Source organism: Lipotes vexillifer, unplaced genomic scaffold (genome assembly GCF_000442215.2).
Source record: "Lipotes vexillifer unplaced genomic scaffold, Lipotes_vexillifer_v1.1 scaffold150, whole genome shotgun sequence".
NCBI lineage: Eukaryota > Metazoa > Chordata > Mammalia > Artiodactyla > Lipotidae > Lipotes > Lipotes vexillifer.
Genome location: NW_006792921.1, coordinates 1,181,154 through 1,202,050, shown reverse-complemented (window position 1 = coordinate 1,202,050; position 20,897 = coordinate 1,181,154). Strand labels below are relative to the sequence as shown.

At 42.2% G+C, this 20,897-nt stretch overlaps 1 protein-coding gene across 1 annotated transcript; it reads left to right on the top strand.

Moving 5' to 3' along the window:
• The first annotated feature begins 17,097 nt into the window (after positions 1–17,097).
• On the top strand, positions 17,098–20,397 carry NPVF (neuropeptide VF precursor). Its single transcript, XM_007466067.1, has 3 exons — positions 17,098–17,235; positions 18,418–18,824; positions 20,346–20,397. Exons 1-3 carry the CDS (start codon positions 17,098–17,100, stop codon positions 20,395–20,397), a joined length of 597 nt encoding a protein of 198 aa, XP_007466129.1.
• The last annotated feature ends 500 nt before the right edge of the window (positions 20,398–20,897 follow it).

The following is a 20,897-nucleotide window of genomic DNA, read 5'->3' as shown; positions in this document are numbered from 1 at the left end:
GAGGCCACGACAGTGAGAGGCCCCCGTACCGCAAAAAAAAAAAAAAAAATCCAGGAGGTGGGCTTCCCTGGTGGCGCAGTTGTTAAGAATCCACCTGTCAATGCGGGGGACACGGGTTTGAGCCCTGGCCCGGGAAAATCCCATATGCCACGGAGCAACAAAGCGCGCGCACCGCAACTACTGAGCCTGCGCTCTAGAGCCCGCAAGCCACAGCTACTGAAGCCCGCGCTCCTAGAGCCTGTGCTCCACGAGAGAAGCCACCGCAATGAGAAGCACGTGCAACGAAGAGTAGTCCCCGCTGGATGCAACTAGAGAAAGCCCGCGTGCAGCAACGAAGACCCAACGCAGCCAAAAAAAAAAAAAAAAAATCCAGGAGGCCCAGTTTATGAACACCTCCACTAGGCCAGCATTTCCAAATGTGTTTATAGATCTTATTTGAAAAAAGGGATTTCACGGTCAAAAGAAAGTTAGGGGGGCTTCCCTGGTGGCGCAGTGGTTGAGAGTCCACCTGCCCGATGCAGGGGACACGAGTTCGTGCCCCGGTCCGGGAAGAGCCCACATGCTGCGGAGCGGCTGGGCCCGTGAGCCACGGCCGCTGAGCCTGCGCAAAAAAAAAAAAAAAAAAAAAAAAAAGAAAGTTAGGAATGCTAGAGTCTACCCATTAAATCATTTTCTTTACAGCAGGACTTCTCAGAACCTTTACACCCCAAAATGGATACCAACTAAATACATGAAATGATACCCCAAATGTTGACATTGGTTACTCCATGAGCGGAGAACTGGAATAGAATGAAACCAATGCACATCACGAATTTAAAGACATAGTGCAGTGATTCCAGGCTTAAGGAAAGCCCCCTCTTCCTTGTAGAACTTGAGGGTCTACTTGTCTGTGTACACAATTTATGTCTGTATTCATAGTCTGTACTTATGAATTTATTTTCATGCGTGTTTGGGGCTAAGGTAAGAAAAAGTGATTATATGCTCCACTAATGAATATTCGAATTTCTGCTGAAAAAAGCAGCAGATGAATCTTAACATTTATTATTACTGGCATTTATTATATTGGTAACAACACTGCAATCATTCTCATTCCAAAAAGATTGTCATTGTCTTATAGGATTCTAGAGAGACTCAGCTACCATTTTGTGGGGTGTCAGTGTTAGAAGACTAGGAAACCCAGAGAAAGATGAACAATACACATGTATATGGTTGATAATTATGTACTAGATAACTAAATCAAATAGCAACCCAGAAATCACTTTTTTCCTTGTATAATGATCAACGAATAGATTAAGAATCAGATCTTCCCTTCATACTCACTGCATGTATGAAATAGTATGTGTTGAATTATGCTTTTTCTATTTGTGAAGAAAAGTACAATGGAAGTATATTTTAAGGAACACTAAATATTAATAAAAAGGGGAAAATGCAAATGGTCTAGATGACGTAATTAAAGATGGATGACCCGGTGGGTCACTATTCCTGCGAACAAAACTTCAGAAACTTCAGGTAAAGAAAGACTTCAAGTCTCCCACATGACACTATTTAAAGCATGTGCTGCCTGTGTAATAGGCTGGAAAGGGACTATTCATTTGATGAAGGGAGACTTAGATCTATGACTTACATTATCATGATGAATCCTATATCAATATTAAAGTTCTATCCATCACATTGGAAATTTCCCTAGAGGGTTTTTCACATTTCCCTGGTGACTGCCTTAATATGTAAATCAATGCCATCCTGAGAGGCCAGAGCAGAATCTCTGCTTATAACTTTTTCTACATTACATTTTTTCCCACTGTATTTCTATGCAAATTGAGTCCTTTTTAGTTTTAGAAAAAAGTTGCCCACTCTTCGGATAATCCGAGTTCATACTGCTCTCACAAATGCTCTCATTCAGCCATTCCATACAGTTTCCTATTTCCCTTTTCTTTGCTGATAGTAAAATTAGCAGCAGTAAGAGGTCTTCTCTGTAGGCTTAGGAAACTTGACTCAAGCTGTTAGTACAAGCAACAAATGCTGGCCAGCTTATGTTTTGTAGCCTGTAAAATGTTGGAAACCGTAGTTCAGATTCTTTGGTCAGTGGCCACAGTCTTCAAAGGTCACATTTCATCAAAATCACTTCAGCAACTGCTGTTCAACATGCCTGTCCAAAGAGAGAGAGAGGGTGATGCAATCAGATCACGTGGGAAAGGAGTTAGTCTCTCGGTACTAATTTGCAGTGTATTAGGAACAACGCTGCCCCAGGTTCTCAGGTGTAACAATAAGCTCGGGATCTCCTCGACCCTAATTACAAGATGCTCCAAGTTGAACTGCATTTGAGATTTGGAGTGGGGGTGAAGGAGAAGAATAACGGGCCAAGAATCATTCACTAGACCTGATTCCTTCTTCTGTGCCAGAAAGAAAACCTAGAAGATAAAAGTCCATCTTCTACCAACCTTCCAGTTATGCTCTCCTCTCTCCCAGGCTGCACCCCACCTTCTCTTCCTCCAGCCCACAGTGAACTCTAGAAGATAGTAAGAATAATAGCAGCAGTGGTAGCAGCAACTAGTACACAACCCTTTGGGGGAACTTTCTGGGCTGATGACTCAGCCAGCCCTGCAGAGCATTTGCTCAACTTTTTCTCCAAATGGGCTGGTCAGAACCTTTGACTGGACCACTGAACAGAGAGCACGTGGACACTGAGTGGCTACCCTTCACCCCACAGCTTAATTTTGTTCCAGACGTAGCCAACTGACATCACCCTCCCCAACTCCCTTTTCACAATTTACACCTCAGAATGCTTCCCAGAGGAGGGTGTACGGCCTCTGCCCAGGCTCTCTCCCGAGGGAGAGGGGTCACCATAACTCAGAGGATCCTGAACTCTCTTTACTGTTATGTAGTTAGAGAAGAGGGCTGTGGAACCAAACACTCAGCCTCTTAGATGGAGAGCATCTACTGCCAGCAATGGAAGGGAGAAATCACCTGGCAGATTTTTCATTTGAAAAACTTTATAAATTTTTAAATCTTACTCTTTCGGAATGAGCCATAAATGGGTCAAATGATACAGAATAGTAAAATGGATGTGATATGAATTCTTTATAATTATGGAAATGGCAGCTTCCTTATTGGTTACGAGTCACGTAACATGTAATCCCCGTCTTGGGTTATTAATAATGGATACACAGTTATCAAATTGTTTTAATGAACACTTCTGAAATACTTTCTGTCACTAAAAGCAAATATTTTATTGTAGACAGATACGGTTGTAGGATTGAACTAGGATATCCCATTATTACTACTTCTAATTTAGTGTAAATACTGTCAAAAAAAAATGACAGAGAACAATGAAGCTAATTACCAAAAGAATATATGCCTACATTTGGAATTACACACAAGAGTCTTATTTTCACTATCTCCAAAATAAACACTCCTTGCTGATCTCTACATAGTTCATTATATAAGGAGAGGAAATTTTGGAGTGTTTCCAAGGAAGACTACCCAAGGATCAGGCAAAGAATGGTAAAACTGCCTAACTTAACAGAAAAATAAACTTTCTTGCTCAGAGGGCAATGAACCATTCTACTCTGGGTCACAGAACTCACCTGACCTTAGTAAATGCACTGCAAAGAAACGAAACCAGCCAGTATCACATAGCAGCATAAAGGGCGTGAAACATTTAGGAAAGAGGACCATTTAGGGACCAAACCACCTGGTCCTGAAATTCTCAGGACAGTACTTCATATCTGGTGCTGAGCACAATGCTGGAATCAGGAGTGCCTCCGAATGCCAAAGAGGAACACTTGAGCCAGGGCTCTCACCTGCCAGGGGAGAAAGGGAATCTTACAGGCTCTCGAAGTTGGCACTGTTTTTCATGGCTATATGGAGAAATAGCTGGGAATTGTGCCCTCGGCTGCTCCTGGGGAAGGAAGATCTAGAATTTACTTTGTTTTGTTTTGTTTTTATCATCAAAGCCCCACAGGAGCCACAGACATATCACACAAGAACACCTGCTTGCAAAAAACAAAGATCTAGATGGCACCGATGAAAGCACTGTCTGCTGGTATCACTGGGCTAGGATAAAGACCTCCTCAGCACCTTTAGAGAGAAACGGAAATAGCCACACCATCACAGGATGGTTAAGATGCCCTTTGACTGCATGTCAGAACTAGTTTTTCGTCAGCTTGGAAATTAGTTTTCCTCTGCAAAGTGAATTGGATTTAGGGAGAGAAGAGTCCAGATTCTCCCTTATACTCTGTCTTTCCTGCTCTATTGAACACCTACTGTACTGTCTTCCCAGTAGCACCACCCACCCCCAGCTCTTCCACAGTTTTGCAATTGGATCTTCTATGTTAGGGCAGTGTGACCCACCCTGGCCACAAATGACTGGTTCGGGATGGGGTACCTTACCTAGACCGGGCCAATCATAATCTTTCCCTGGCATGTTGAATCTGGAACTCAGACGAGGCAGTTTCTCATAGGGTGGCTGAAACTGAGGATGTGTAAACTCAGAAGTTTTGGCAAACAGATAGAGAAGCAGAGAGATCAAGACAGCGGTAGGAGGGAATAATGAAGCTGATGCACAGAGAGAAGAAACGAGGATGCAGGAGAAAGTCCTGATGGTGATTCGAGTCCTAGGCTGCAGATGTTCTATAGGCCCCAGTCTCATTCATAAGACATCCCAGTATCCTCATAATAAATTCCCCATTTTGTTTAAACACATTAGAAATTTTAGTAATATGCAACAAAGGATTTGAGTAATCTCTCAGGTAAAGGAGAGCCTAGTTTTGCCGCTGTCCTCAATAATGAAGGCCTCAACTACAAACATTTACACAAACAGGAAACCACTCAGGAGGCAGGGAGGTCCAAAGTGAGCCCACAGTGAGTTTTCTTCTATTCCATCTCTCACCACGCCCTGCTTAGCCTGTGTATCAGGGACTGCCTAGGATTATAGGACTCCTTCCCCCCTGGATATTTTAATCCAAATGAGATCAGGTCAAGATATTCATTAAGGAAAGTTTTAAAGAGATAAATTTAAATAAACTTCAGCCTAAAGTATATGAAAACATAGGAAGGGCGATTCTACTGCTCTTGACGTAGAGGTTGGGGAATGTGGCACAGACAGAGGAGGTATTTACTGGAAGATCCACATTGATGCTTCTAGACCATGGATCATTGGCTACTGCTATCATTAAATCAGAAGGGGCTCCACCAGGGCCCATCAGCCAAAGCCCACTATTCTTAAACTGCTCTGGGTCATTCAAGCCTGTATTTATAATCGGCTATTGTCCCTAGAGATGGTATGCCTGCTTGTGCATCTAAATATATTCTGAAACCTTTCCTAGCTTTGTCTATTTTCTTTACTATAGGTACTCAAAAAGGAAATATCTGATTTCTTAAATTCACCTGGTACAAAACCCAGTTTAGAATTAAATCCAGTTGATATTTAATAGGATTAGGTTAACACTTATTTAGTTCATTTAACCTCCATAAGTATAGAATTTTCTGTCTAGATCTCACCTTTTACAATGAGAAGATTACCAGGAAATCTTCTCCTTTAATTAAATTTATACCCAAAGTCACTGTAGGTTTAAAAGTATGTTTTTAAGTGCCGCTCCAAATACAACTATTTGGCCGAGGGTTTTTCTATTTGCTTGCTCAGAATTAGTTGCATTTTATATGTCATGGACCTGACTGAGTTTAGCCAGCAAAACTGCCATGCAGTAATTCCTGGCTATGTCAGGGACACATCCCTTTGAGGGTCCAATAAAACCAGTGTTGAAGAGACGTGTAACCCCCTTCTCAGTGATGAAGTCCAGCCAGTGTAATCCAGGGACCCATTTGTATGAGGTACTCACATAAGCTCAGACCTAGAGCAAAGAGGCAGGAAGTATGGCCAAAGCCAAAGGACTGGTAACAGAAAAGAATAAAGTCCAAATGCCCATGTGTTAGGGCAAGTGTGGTCAGAGCCAGGCCAGCTTCTACTCAGAACCAAGGCAATTGCATGGCTCCTGCAGACCTTGTGGGAGCTCTCACCAAGAGCCCACAGGAGCACAGAAACCATGTGACCCCCCAATCAGGAAGAAAAAAATAAACGAACAACAACCCATTCATACGCATATTTCAATTCACCCCCTTTTTATTTTTTTCCATCAGAGATGAAAGAGTATCTAGGAGGGTCCATTTGAATGATGATGCTAATTTTTATTGGTCACCCATCTGTCCTTATTCCTCTGTTTGAGATGAGAAACAGTTGTCTTTTTAAATACCCTCCAAAACCCACATCCGTGTAGGTTTAAGCGACAGATTTCCTCCCCCGTGAAGGTGTGGCCAGGATACTGGAAAAAGTCAGCCTAAGGATTAGGCTAGGTCCTTCCTAAGCCATTCAAAGTCTCACACTTTCTTTTTATTAAAGCAAATTATTATTTGAAGAACACATTCCACATTTTGGAGCAGAATCCTTCAAAACAAAGATAAAACAAAAAAACCCAAGATATTGAAAAAGCACACACTTTGTAAGAAACTAAATTCTTCTGCTCAGGTTAGAAAAACAAGATGGCTGCTTGCTTATTTTAAAAATATCAAAAGACAAGATTGGCCAAAAACAGAGAAAAAAAAGAAACCCCAGTAAAGGTCTTGGTTTCCATTACCTATATTTGTATAAACGTTATGTGTTGTTTTAACTAAACATCTGGCCTTTGTCCCTCATATAGAGAATTCGTAGTTTTCTTGACACTTTGGCAAGAGGTACCACAACCCCCTGCCAGGCTAGTAAAAATCACACATTTTTCCTGCAAGGGAAAAAATGTCAATAAAAATGAAACATTAAAAAACATAAAAGCTCGAGTTGGAAGGCCTTGCTGAGGAGAGTTTGCTTCCTAATCAGCCTTGCACAATTGCTTTAAATTTTTTTTAAACAGTACCACACCATATTGCTTGAAAGATCTAATACTGATACTGCAAGTTTGTTCAATGCATTCTTCTAAAATACATCCTTTAGGGCTTCCCTGGTGGCAGAGTGGTTGAGAGTCCGCCTGCCGATGCAGGGGACACAGGTTCGTGCTCCGGTCTGGGAAGATCCCACATGCTGCAGAGCGGCTGGGCCTGTGAGCCATGGCCACTGAGCCTGCGCGTCCAGAGCCTGTGCTCTGCAATGGAAGAGGCCACAACAGTGAGAGGCCCACGTACCGCAAAAAAAATTAAATAAAAATAAATAAATAAATAAAATACGTCCTTTAGATATAGTGACCTTGCCATTTAATCAACCTTCTAGAATAAATCATGTGAATTAATTTTTATAAATATTTAATGTCTATTCTTGTATTCTACAATTTGACTCTTTAAGTTATTTCAACCAGAATTGAATTTCAACTGCTTTTACTACATAAAGGAATAATCTTTGTCTCACATTCACATCAGCACCTTCCAAGGCCCTGACATTGTAATCTGTCATCGTAAACACAGAAGTAAATACAACCCTGCTACCGAAATATGACAAGCTCATTATAACAAGCCACTCATAAATCTTGAAACAAAGGCACCACCACACATTTTAAAAATAATAATTTTACACAATTTGCATAGGGATATTTTTGTTTGGAACCAAGGCAGGTGTTTCTTTCTCTTTGCACACATAATACTGAAATAAATTATACAGTAATACCACCACCCACCTCTAAAGAGGGCCAGATATTAGTTAACAAATGGTTACAAAAAACTTCGCAAACATGAAATGCAAAATAAGACTACAATGGCCACCAATTCTTCTGCATAGCATAACAATTGGATTATGCTTAGAGAGAAAGGAAGAAATAAACAGTGTAAAAAGGCAAGTGCCTGGAAAGTAAATGGCTGGGTTGAGGGTAAGAAGAAGGGCTCTATAATGAGGTTCCTCTGGATATTAAAATTCATCATCTCTTTGGTAGATCTTGCCATGGCCTCAGGGGGCCTGGATCAATGTGTGGAGTGAGCTGGCCCTTCTATATAAAGATTTAAATAAAAACATACAGCCCATGGCACAAAAACAGTCTCTTATTTGAAATGTTTTACTAGGAGTTCAGATAAACCAGAGCCTTACAAAGTCCTAAACCCAAAACAAGTCAGCTCACTTCCTGATTGATGGAAATGATTTGTCCCCAACTCTAACTGCCTACCAGAGGTTAGGGTGCAGCTAGTGGGTGGGGACAAATAATAAGCAATCAGAGAACCCTTTTCTGTGCTCAGCCAGTGGGCCTAAGAAATCTGCCTAGTGAGAGATCCTGAAGCATCATCAGGAAGCCCTCCTCGGGGCTGTGCAGTCCCCTTTCACACCCTTCCTCGTGTTTTGGCCCATCAACACAGCAGGATCCATCAGGACATATTGAACTTATCAAGCTGCATGCTCCACTACAACTGAATAAACCCAAGTTCACATTCAACCTACCTATCCCTGACTGTCCATGTAGAGGTCTCAGTCTGGGAAAGCCCTCGGTGCGAATCCTCAGCAAGAGAATGTTAAGATGTTATGGTTTCAGAATAAGCCACAAGCTTAAGGTCTAAAAATATATAAGTCTTGGGCTTCCCTGGTGGCGCAGTGGTTGAGAGTCCATCTGCGGATGCAGGGGACATGGGTTCATGTCCCGGTCCGGGAAGATCCCACATGCCGCGGAGCGGCTGGGCCCGTGAGTCATGGCTGCTGAGCCTGCGCGTCCAGAGCCTGTGCTCCATAACGGGAGAGGCCACAACAGTGAGAGGCTCGCGTACCGCAAAAAAATACAAATAAAATAAATAAAAATATATAAGTCTCAGTAAAGAGAAAACTCCGGTCGGTGGCCAAAACCGGGAAAAATAATTAACAAGCAACTTCAGTTTTAACTCCTATTCCCAATACTAATGAAAAATTTATTCATTTATTTAGAAATAAAATTTTCTGAGCATCTGTGAGATAGACAATAGAAATACTCCTATGATCTGCACAAGCAAGGTCCCGCCCTCACACAATTTACAGAGCAGCAGAAGAGGAGACAAGAAACAGGGCAAGTCAGTGAAAGGAGCCATTGACGGAACGCGAAGTCAGAAGAGTCTTCTCCCAAAGTAGGATGCCTCAGCTGAGACCCAAACAATGAATCAGTGTAAGAAGGACAGAGGGGAGTGGATACATACCCCATGCACAGGAAAATCCTGGGCAGAGGCCTGGAGGCAAGAGAAACCTCATCCATTTGGAAGAACAGAAAGAAGTTAGTCATAAAACAGAGTTGGTAGGGAGTGGTGAGAGAGAATGCTGGAGAAATAAGCAGAGAACAGGTCCTAGAGAGTGGGCTTAGGGATTCCGAGGGAAGTGGGAAACCATTGGAAGATATTAAGGAAGAAATCATAAATATATTGTATTATAAAAATTTTTCTGATTGTGTGGTGGAGGAAGAACTGGAGAGGACAAAGACAAAGGTCTAGGCAAGAGAAAACGATGAACTGAGTAAAAGCAGTGGGGATGGAGACAAATGAACAGCTAGCTGTAAGAGCTATCTAGAAGTTAGGAGACAACAGGCTTGATTGGGCAGACCAGCATAGGGAGTAAGTGTTCAGACTACTTGCATTCAATCCTGGATCTGCCACCTATAGGGAAAGTTACTTACTCTTTCTTAGTTTCCCTTTCCGTAGAATAGGAACAATAATGGTACCTGCTCATGGGATTACCATGAAAGATAAAGAAGCTAATTCACAAAGTGCTTAATAGCACTTTAACAGAACAGTTCCTGGCACGTGACAAGTGGTCAAAAAATATAGGCCATTATTATTGAGTGCAATAGCTCAAAACTAGAAACAACACAATTAACTGTAGACCATGATGCGGAAGACAAGGAGAGAAAATAGTCAAGGATCTCACAAAGGATTTTAGCTTGGATAAATGGGTGGATGATAGTAACTGTGCCAGTTATCTACTGCCTCTCAGTACCAAATCCACTCTTTATTCCTTCACTGATAATGGAGATTGACCCAGAAAGCGTTTCCCCTTTGCAGCTGACACAATTTTAAGCTTTGTCAGTAGAAGGCACTAGAGGGATACTGCAGGAGGAAGGGACTTCTCTTCCTGGTTCAGGTTTACTTCTTTGCGCTCCTACACATGGCTGCCAGCAATCCATATAGGGGACATCCATTAGCACTCACTCCCATCGAGCTTCAGTGGCAGATTCTCAGTAAGTCTCAGGAATATCCCAGAAGTCGCCTCCCCAGCACTGGCCCATCTGCACCGCAGAAGCATGTCTCACACCTGTGATTATGGACAAGGCTGTGGCCTGTGGTGACCCAACAGACTTCTCTACTATCCACACCTTCTCCAATACAGGCTGAATTCCAGTCAGTTTGTCCTTCCCTTGGATACTCTCCCTTGGCCCTCGAGTATTCTTTACCCCTTTATAGCTAATCTCCTGTTATAACTAGTAATTCCCTATATTAACCATTTGCTATTCAAATTACTGTGTGCTTTCTGTCTTGTGACTGGACCCTGACCAATACAGTAACTATTCATTGAAATGGAAAACAGAAGGAGAGACAGGTATTGAACGGATAAATTCCATCTTGGACATACTGGACTTGAGATGCTTGTGGGACATCCCAACAGCACTGTCTGGTAGGAAGCTAAGTATCTGGGGTATCCAAAGCTCAGAAGTGTCCAGGATGGAGAGAAAAGCTTAGAAGGGAGTAGCCTTAAGTTTTCTAAAGTCTTAGTAAACGAAGCATGTGTGGAAATGCCACACGTCAGGGAGATAGATTTTATTTTTGTATGCTCATATGTCTCATCAAGAATCCCTAAATGTGCTATGTATATGGCAGCACATTTCCTCAAAAGATTTATGGTGATTTCGTATTGTGTATGTTAGGTAATGTTCTCTTATACCTGTTAACATTTTCAAAGCTAACGGAAGATGTAGTTGAAAAGAGCCAAGCCCAATATTAATAAGATTAGAACTCTAATTACACTCTAAACTTGGAAGTTTAAACCCAGTCGAGGCAAGGGAGTAATTAGTCACGTCAGCTACTCTGGATACTGACTGCAGTCAGAAAAATTAATTGATGTGCCAAAACCCCAAGTAGCAGCACTGAAAACTGGTGAACTGCTAAAGTTTGAAACAACTACATACAAGCATGTTTTGAAAGAGACCCAGGCTGATCCATTCCACTTTTTCCAGAGCCTGAACTCAGCCAACATAACTTGCTCCTTGCTTCACCCATTTCTCAAAAGTTTGGATCTACTGACCACAATAAACAGGAAGTTCCATCAGCAGTTTGCAAAGGAACAATTTGGAAGAGAAATGTATTAAATCCTCAGGGAAATTAAACCCAAATAATCCAATACAACATTACAAAATTAACATTAGACTATGAATTGAATTAATTGCCTCCTGCTGTGGGGATTCTTGGCTACCAGAGTCCAAAATAAATGAGACCAGTGAAGTCAACTGCCTTAAGAGAGGCCACAGGCAAGTGTGACCTTGGGGTACCCAAGAGTTTACCCACAATTGTTTTTCAACTTTCTGATTTATTCTGTAGAACTTTAATAGAGAGAAAGGTCTTCACTTCTGCCCATCTCATACCTCAAATTACGGTAGGTTGGTGAGAGAAGCTAGAGGTGGTACAATTCTTGACATAAAAGGTGCAATTTTATGACTTGCTCTTTTGTGAATTCACCTCTAAGTGCATGTATCTAGAAATAGCTGGAGTGTTAGAAATCGATCAGTGCAAGGTCTTTTTCTCCTGAGAGGGGTGAATGGAGAGGTGGGAGCAAGTAATGATTTCTCTAGAACCTAGGCAGTCTAGTGATAAAGGAGGTCTTTAAGAATACCAGTCAGGGACTTCCCTGGTGGTGCAACAGTTAAGAATCCGCCTGCCAATGTGGGGGACATGGGTTCGATCCCTGGTCCGGGAAGATCCTACATGCTGCAGAGCAACAAAGCCTGTGTGCCACAACTACTGAGGCTGTGCTCTAGAGCCCATGAGCCAAAACTACTGAGCCCAAGCGCCTAGAGCCTGTGCTCCACAAGAGAAACCACCACAATGAGAAGCCCATGCACCCCAACCAAGAGTAGCCCCCGCTCGCCAAAACTAGAGAAAGACCGGGGGTAGCAACAAAGATGCAAGGCAGCCAAATAAATAAATAAATAAGCAAATGAATAAGTAAATGGAATACCAGTCAGCTGCTCCAGAAGAGACCTGCTGTGGCATTTCAGTAAATAAGCATTTATTCTGTAAATTCTTTTCTTATGCCATGATGTCCGTGCGCCTGTGGCAATGAGAGATTACCTGTGGTGGTCCAAGCGCAGGTTGGAAAAGAATTTCCAGACACAAGGCAGAATGTAAGGAAGACAGAGTTTATAAAACAGAATGGTCGCTACCTTCCTGGTAGCCAGGGAAAGTCGACCCCCTTTGTGGGCTAGTAGCCAACTTTTATAGCCTCAAGACAAAGAAAATCCTTCTGGCAGGATGGCATTAGGTGATTGGTCAGGATGCTACCAAGTTATGACATGGTGATTATTTTGCCTAATATGGAGCGCCTCAAGACAAAATTCCTGCTGGCAGGATGGCATTAGGTGATTGGTCAGGATGCTATAAGGTTGTTACATGGTGAATATTTTACCTGATATGGAGTCGGGGGGCTGTCCAGTTTAGATCAGGAGAGCCCATGGCAACAGTTGTTATGGGGGATTGGTTAATTCCAGAGTTTTTGTCCTGTGTCCTTGGTGTAGGGTGTCCTTGATGCAGGGCTCCACATTCTCCCCTCTTTTTATTTATGGGCCAAATCTTTGGCCCCTTAATACCCCGTTCATGACTGACTATCTACCTATCCCCATCTCCGGCCAGAGGAACCCAGGTTATTGGGGAAAGGGGTGATGACCGTTCCTAGCTTCTTCCTGCTGGACAGGGGCGTTATAGGGGTCCTGGGTTCCTGATACCCGCTCTCAGTCAGGGTGTATTTACGGAGGGAGATGAGAGCCCGCGGAACGATAAGGTGGCTTGCTCCAACATAGTCTGTGTGCCAACTGGCTGGTATCCTTGTTGCAGCACCATCTGGAATTGAATCTTTTGAACCTGTTGGGAGATGAACTTAGATAATGTGTTCATATGCAGGGTCCAAACAACAAAACAAAGGGTATCAGGATTAATGGTCCCAACAAGGGAAATAGCCATGTCCATATCTGGATCCCCACAGAGGAGAGGAGGCTGGAAAGCCAGCTGGGGCCCTGTCCTGCTCTCTCTTTTAAATACTCTGTTAATTTGATCTTTTTCTTTAGACTCTGAAGGTCTTCTTCAACCTGGCCGGAGGTATGAACATAGAAGCAGCCTGTCTCATTTAGTAGGGCACAGACACCTCCCACCTCAGCTGTTATAACATTAAGGGCCCTATTTTGTAAAAACACCTTGGCCAGAGAGCCTAGGGCTGACTGCTGTTCCTCAATGGCTGCTACTGTAGCATTCCAAGAGTCCTGGACCATGAGGGTGAGATGGAGAACGCTCCTCTCTAAGAGGGGTATGCCTGCAAACCAAAGAGCCCTCTAAAGACACTGTGTTTTATTTCAGGCAGATCAAGAATTGGGTTATCATAAGCATGTCCCCCCAATCAGTGGTTCGTTTTTGTCTCTCCCAGACAGGTCTGAAGGCCTCCTCGAGGAAGGACCCAAGGCTGGGAATGCCTCCTAAGGAAGCTAAATCCTTTGTAGTCATAATGGTCACCTCTGGGACCACCACAGTAATTGTGCAGGAGCCCCTCCAAAGTGTGGGAAGATCCATACAGACCCTGTTACTGCATAGAAATGAAAATCTGGTGCACCTCAAGGATGCCCCTGTTGTGGGTCCCCAGAGCCAGGCCCTGACGTTTTGGGAGTTTTCCTCTGGAAACAGACTGGGGTCCCATGGCCTAGGATTACATTGGGAAGGCCAAACACTGAGGAAATAATCATCTATACACAAAGGGGAGAAGCCAGGCTATGAATGATTATGAGTGTGATGGGGGGATTGGCATAACAAATTTCTAAATATTAGTTGAATTGTTATATTTTGGAGGAAAGTCTTGTCGGGAGGTTAAACTAAGTAAGTGTCGGGTGATAACACCAATCCCCACATATTTAGTTCCCAGGGCCGAGCAACTTATGGGTATATGGTCTTCATTAATATATTTCTTAGTCTCATTTTTCCTTTAATTTCCCCAATACAAAGTGAAATTACCCTCATGTACATCATATTTATTTTCCTCTGACCAGGGATGCCACTCCAGGCTAGTCTGATTAAAATTGATGGTGTAGTTACAAAGAGAGTCATTTAGCTAGCCCCAAATGGGTCCCCATCCATCCAGGTTTTGGAAACAGAGCTGTGACTCATCTGCCCAAGCTTGGGCTAACGCCTATATCCTGTTTTTCTCTTCATGAGTACAAGTGGTCAGGAGTATGTGAATGGCTTGCCAGGTCAGGTCAAAGGCTATAGTGAGGGCCTGAAATTCCTTAATGCAAGTGGTGGGATCCTGAATGAAGGAACCTAACTTGTTTTGAATTTGGGAAAATGTCAGACATGGGAAAGGGAACATGGACTCAATGCCCATGTCTCCATTTGCTACTTCCCTTAGGGGAAGCATATTAGAACCTGTTTCTTGGCGTTGGGCAGTTCTTGATCTTGTGTGGGGAGAGGGGGCTTTCACCCCGATAAGGGGGTGCCTGTGGAGGAGCTGTGGGTTGAGGTGGGGGCGGGGGCTGAAGCAAAGGGCGTTGATGAGGTGGGGGACAGGAAAGGTCAAGTAGAGGGTTGTCTAGGAGATCTGCTGGAGAGGGAGACAGAGGGGGTCGGGGGGATAAGGCGGCAACAGAAAGACACATGCGGCATGAGTCCCTCAGATCTGGATTCTGACTAAGGTCCATAAAGGTCTGGACATAGGGAACCTCTGAGTCCTTTCCTTGTTTCCGGCAAAAGAGATCAAGTTGGAGGATCGTGTTATAATTTAGCGTGCCGTTAAGAGGCCACTGTTCCTGGTTCCCCAGTTTAAACTGGGGCCAAGCCATGTTACAAAAGAAAATGAACCTCTTCTTTCTGAGATTTTCAGGGTCAAATTTTTCCAGTTCCTAAGGATACAGCTGAGGGGTGAGTCTGAGGGAGGCTCCCGAGACGTACCAGAACCCATTCTTAGCCTGTATGCCGTAGAATGGGGGTACTGAGAGTCACTGGCTGACAGAAAGGCATTCCCTTTGCCCCAGTGATCTCTCCACACGACTAAGGCACAAGATGGGCCGACCGTCCCAACAATCATGTCTTGACCGTGAGAGGTGACCCCTGAGCGTGTGGCTAAGGCACAAACCATGCAACTGAGGTACGAACCGTGTGACTAAGGCACCATGCAACTTGGGCAGGGAAAGAAAGAAAGGAGAGATTCCTGGGACCAGGACCCACTGGGTGACTCACTGTTTGGCAATCCCCTGAAACGTGAAAAGGCACTCTTGGGATGGCTCAGAGGCAACACCTAGGCTCCTGTAAGTCAATCCGGATCAAGAAAAAGGTGAAAGTAACAGAGAAGACAGGCTGAGGACTCCTCCTTTTAGTCCTGACGGGAAGGCAGCGGCCAAGGGGAGGGGGCTCAGTGTTTTGCTTGAACCAATATGTGCCTCACGGTACATGGAAGTCGTCTTGCTGGGGGCAGATGCACTAACAGCCTGGTCTGTTCCGTGACCCCCTTATCCTTTCATGGGAGTCTTCAAGCGGCAGGCGCCCTAATGGCTTTTAAATGCCTGACCCATGCCCGCACAATATCAATCGGCCCAGTCCTCAGTCAGAAGGAAGACAGAGGGACCCTCACTTGTTCTGGGCGGCAGTTACTGGGGCGAAGTGAGCCATGGAGACTTCGGAACACACCAGGGTGTAGCCCTGGCCAGAGTCCTCTGTTGCTTCCATGGCAACTTGCCTGTTCACAGAGGGACCCAAGGCATGAGAAGAGGAGGTTGGGCAGGAGATCCCCCCAAGAGATGTCCCCATACGGGCCACCAAACTGTTGTGGTCCATGCGCGGGTTGGAAGAAGAATTTCCAGACACGAAGTATTTTAGAAAAGAGTGAGTTTATTGAGAACAAAGAGCAGAGTTAGTGAGGGCCGCTGCCCATACAGCGGGCCGACTTCCTGATAGAACAGGGAGAGCCGACTGGCTCTATCTGTAGCGCCCATGACTAACTCTGCTTTTCTCAATAAACTCACTCTTTTCTAAAATACTTCGTGTCTGGAAATTCTTCTTCCAACCTGTGCACGGACCACAACATTACCTAAATAATATGGGCCAGGGGAGCAACAAAATTAGCATGTGCGTGATTTACCAATCCTCTGCCAGGGTTCTTAAGGGGTTTGAGGTGGAAGGTAGGATGCCGCATTGTCATAGAAATAAAATCCCAGTGATTTATACAGTTTTGCCAAATAAGACCCACAGGGCAAATACAAAAAGCCTTGAGCTGCCTCCAGCTTCTCCTGAGACAGCCAGTTTGTCAAAATGCCAATCGCTGGGTCTTATGCACACCCTTCACGTTACAGTTGACATTTACTCCTGAAGCTTTTTAGTAACCAAACAGCATTTTACAAAAAGTTAATTAATGGCATTTTATTTGAGTCTTATGTGATTTGGAATTCTTTTCACACTTGTAATTTTGTCTGACATTTTGAAAATACTACGCCTAACTCTTTTGTGTGAAAAAAAACACTTTTTTTTAACAGAGCTAGCATGTATTGAATACTTTTTTTTCCTTCTCCCAAGAATTGACGTAAACACCAAAAAGAAAATACTTCTTGTCTGAGCTCAGAGAAATGAAGCATTCTGTTTGGAATCTTAATGACGATGGCCCCAAACTTATCTAATTAAATGCTCCTTCATAATGAAGAAAATTATTTTCAAAGTTAATGAATTTGCAAGCAGAAACGTTGCTGTCTTCCTAGAATGAATTACCCACATTCCTTACATACATATTTCAGTTAAACACTAATTAATGTTGGTGCTTAAAACACGTGGGATTGAGTTCGCTGTGAAAGTGAACTTTCCTTTGTTTTTGGACAGGATAAAAAGACCACAGTCTCCCTTCATGTAGACATCGGGCTGCACATATAAACTTAATTCTAGATTTTGGACAAAATGGAAATTATTTCATCAAAACAATTCATTTTACTGACTTTAGCCACTTCAAGCTTATTAACATCAGATATTTTCTGTTCAGATGAATCAATGATGCCCAATCTTCACAGCAAAAAGAATTATGACAAATATTCTGAGGTAAGTTTTTAACTCTATCTAACATGACTAGCATAACCTACTGAACATTTGTCCTGAGTCCAGTGCTTTTGTAAAGAGTAAGAAGGAAGTTTGTGTTTTGTTTTTTGTCACACTTCAGCCTTCCCATGGCAGCGTATGGCTCTAACTGGTATTTGGTAGCACAACAGCACACAGCTTGGCCTCTCATGACCATCTTAGTGCAGAGTTTGATACTTTGCAAGCATAAGGCGCATTAATTTTCAATTTGACTCAGAAGTGCACAGCTGTAACAAGCAGTTGCAGAAATAAGTACTGGATACATTTCAGCTGGACATTTGAATTGTCTTTCTATATCAAAGCACAATGTTTATCCCTAGATGGTGGAATTCCCTGTTATTTTTATTTTGTTCTCTATGCCTTTATATAATTTCCCAAATTTGCTGAAATGAATAGGTATTACTTTTTACAATCAGAAAACAGTTATTTAAAAATCTTCATATGGACAAACTTTCATGGTAAAACTAAATCCAATTAAATATTTGCTGTATTTTAAGTGGTTGCTTTAAAGTTGGTATAGTCGGGGTGTAGTAACCCACAAACCAATCGGTGTTTTACTAATGTAATTTACATACTGACAAAAATGCAATCAATTTCTTGAGAAATGCTTTTAGAGTGGAACTCTGAATATGAGCAGGTAAAAAAGAAGTCTCCTCCAGCTGTACCCCAAAATGTGGCTAGCATCTCTGCTTTCATGAGCCCACCACTTTGGCTTTTTATTAAAGAGGAGGGAAACAAGAGAAATGGAGAGGCAGTGGGAGGTGTCTCTAAAAGCAAAATATAAAAATCTATGAAATAGTTATAAACAACATGAATCAAAACTGAAGAATAACTGCAGTAAAATAAACTTTTGCCTCATTTCAATACTTCATTGTGTTCTTGCTGCTCAAACACATTGCTGCATGCACTGTATATGTTTTATTAATATTTTATAGCTGTCTTACAATGGTCCAGGGACAGTGAAACTAGATTGCTTTAAGAAGCTGAATACAAATTATTTATTTTAAAAATTCTGCACATGAAAGCACACACTTTGTTCATAGCTTTAACAATTCTGCAGATTAAAGTCTGGATTTAACTTAATTTGGGGTTTAAATCCATTGCTTATAATAATAATGTTATTTTAATGGTTATTTCTAATTATAGCCTAGAGGAGATCTCTGCTGGGGAAAAGAAAGAAGTCTCAATTTTGAAGAGTTAAAAGACTGGGGTCCAAAAAACGTCATTAAGATGAGTACACCTGCAGTCAACAAAATGCCACCCTCAGTAGCCAACTTGCCACTGAGATTTGGGAGGACCGTGGAAGAAGAAAGAAGCACTGGGGTGATGGCCAACCCGCCTCTGAGATTTGGAAGCAATACAGAGGACAGCATCTCGAGACACGTTCCTAATCTGCCCCAAAGGTTTGGGAGAACAACAATAGCCAAAAGTGTCACCAAGACACTGAGTGATTTGCTCCAACAAGTCATGCATTCATCACCTGCCAATGGGTTACTTTACTCCGTGACATGCCAGCCCCAAGAACTCCAGAATCCTGATCAAAAGAACCTAAGGTAAATACTTGAATACCAATTAAAATGCATAGGCAGTTATGTAGAGCTAATCCGGAAAGTTTAAAAAGGCTTACACGTTTTCAAAAGAAGTTTCTAAGAAAGTTAGGTTTCTTGGAAGGCAAAAGGAAAAGGCACAGGGAAATAAACACCTGTAAATTGAGAGCTATAGAAGGTCAGTTATAAACATGACTACAGGTATGAAATAATGAGATAGCTTCCCCTAAGCCACATATGGGCATCCCTCTCATTACTCTACAGCCACTCACTAAGTAGTAACAGGCGATGACAGAATCGGGAATTCATGCCTATGACGTATTGTCCAACATTTGACCTCTCTAGCATAAAAGGTCCTGCATGAGGGAGTTGCCTGCAGGTACAAAGGACACCATCTCAATAACCCAGGTCTCAAATTCAGAAGGTCTTTTTCCTCAACTTTAAATCAAAATTTCTTTTTCCAGGATCTCACTTTGTAAATAATTCCTGTTATTATAATTATTCTTTATATTGATATGTATTTATTGAATTATCTACTAGTACAAATCAGAGCACAAGCTACCACAAGAGGTTCAAAAATTTAATAAGCTACCTACCTATTATGTTCTAGTACAGAGCATATGTTAAAAAAAAATTTTATATAAAATTGAACCTGACCCTTTAGTTAAGACCTGAAGGAAATAAGGAGGCAGGTTGTGACATCTTATCAGTGAGAGCTTCTCAGAGCACTCCTGATTTATTTTTACCATGGTACTTATCCTCATCTGACATGTTATATATTTAGGGTTCATCCTTTTTACTAGAATTTCAGTTCTATAAATCCCATAAGTTTTGTCCATTGTCATATTCCCAACGCCTAGAACTGTCTGGCAGGTAGTAAGCCCTCAATATTTGATAGGATAAATGAAATGATATGAGAGGCACTAATAAGATCTTACAGAGACTCAAAAAAAAAGAACGTTTCTTCATGTGGGAATCCAGGGATATTTCATGACTTGGACTTTGAATGGTGATTCTATTTTGAACATTCAGAGACTAGAGGGAAGAGAGAGGGTATTTTCAGGCAAAGAGAGGAGTATGAGCAAAGGCACTAAAGCAAGGTGAGCCAAGAAGAGCTGGGGCTCAGTTTGGTGAGAAGAGGAAAGAAGACAAGAAGGGTGGGGTAAGAGCAGAGGGTGCAGATATTCGGAGCCACATAAAATATTCTGAATGTTGTTTATCAGGAAAAGGAGAACCACTGATGTTTCTGCTGAGGTCCTGAGATATTGTACAGGCAGAGGTTGGCAACTAATCAGATGTTGGGAGTGGGGTGGTGATGAGGGAGAGAGATGAGTCAACGATAACACTGTCATTCTAAGTGCCCATGACAAATTCAGGATCCCATCAACACCTCACTCATTTCAAGTGCAACACAATTCAATTCAGGTATAATTAGGCAATTAGGGTCATGACCTACATTTGCATATGCTTTCTTTTACATGCTATTGTTGTGATGGATGAGAATATTTTGTACTGCTTACATTTTAGGAGACTGGGATTGAAGAAAATAGATGATGCAGAATTGAAACAAGAAAAATAAGAAATCTGGAGCCTGTTCCTAAAGACGACATAAAGCTGTAACAACTCTTGAGGTGAAGACAACAAGGCATGAAGTCATTGCCCTCCCTTACTAGATTATCATTCACAGCAATTTTTCCTTCTCAGTACAGCTAATATATTGAAAGTTAAAAAAATGTAAAGAATATTGTAATGTAAAGATGAAATGAAAGATGAAGTAATTTTGTCTAAATAAAAAGAGCATTGAATATACTTAAGAAGCCTCTAGTAATGGGGAGAAGAGAAGAGAGACTGATTTGCCACATCACTATCGTATGAACACAGTCACACTTAAGTAAAAAATTAAATAGAGGAGGAGCCTGGCAAATTTTATGATGAATATTAAATAATTTAACAGAATAACATGTTTGACAAATAAATGAACGTGAATAATAAATTATTTACAAATATTTTTATACACCTATTTCTGCCATTGCATCAACTGTTAGTGAATCCGTGATAGATTGAAAATTTTTTTTAAAA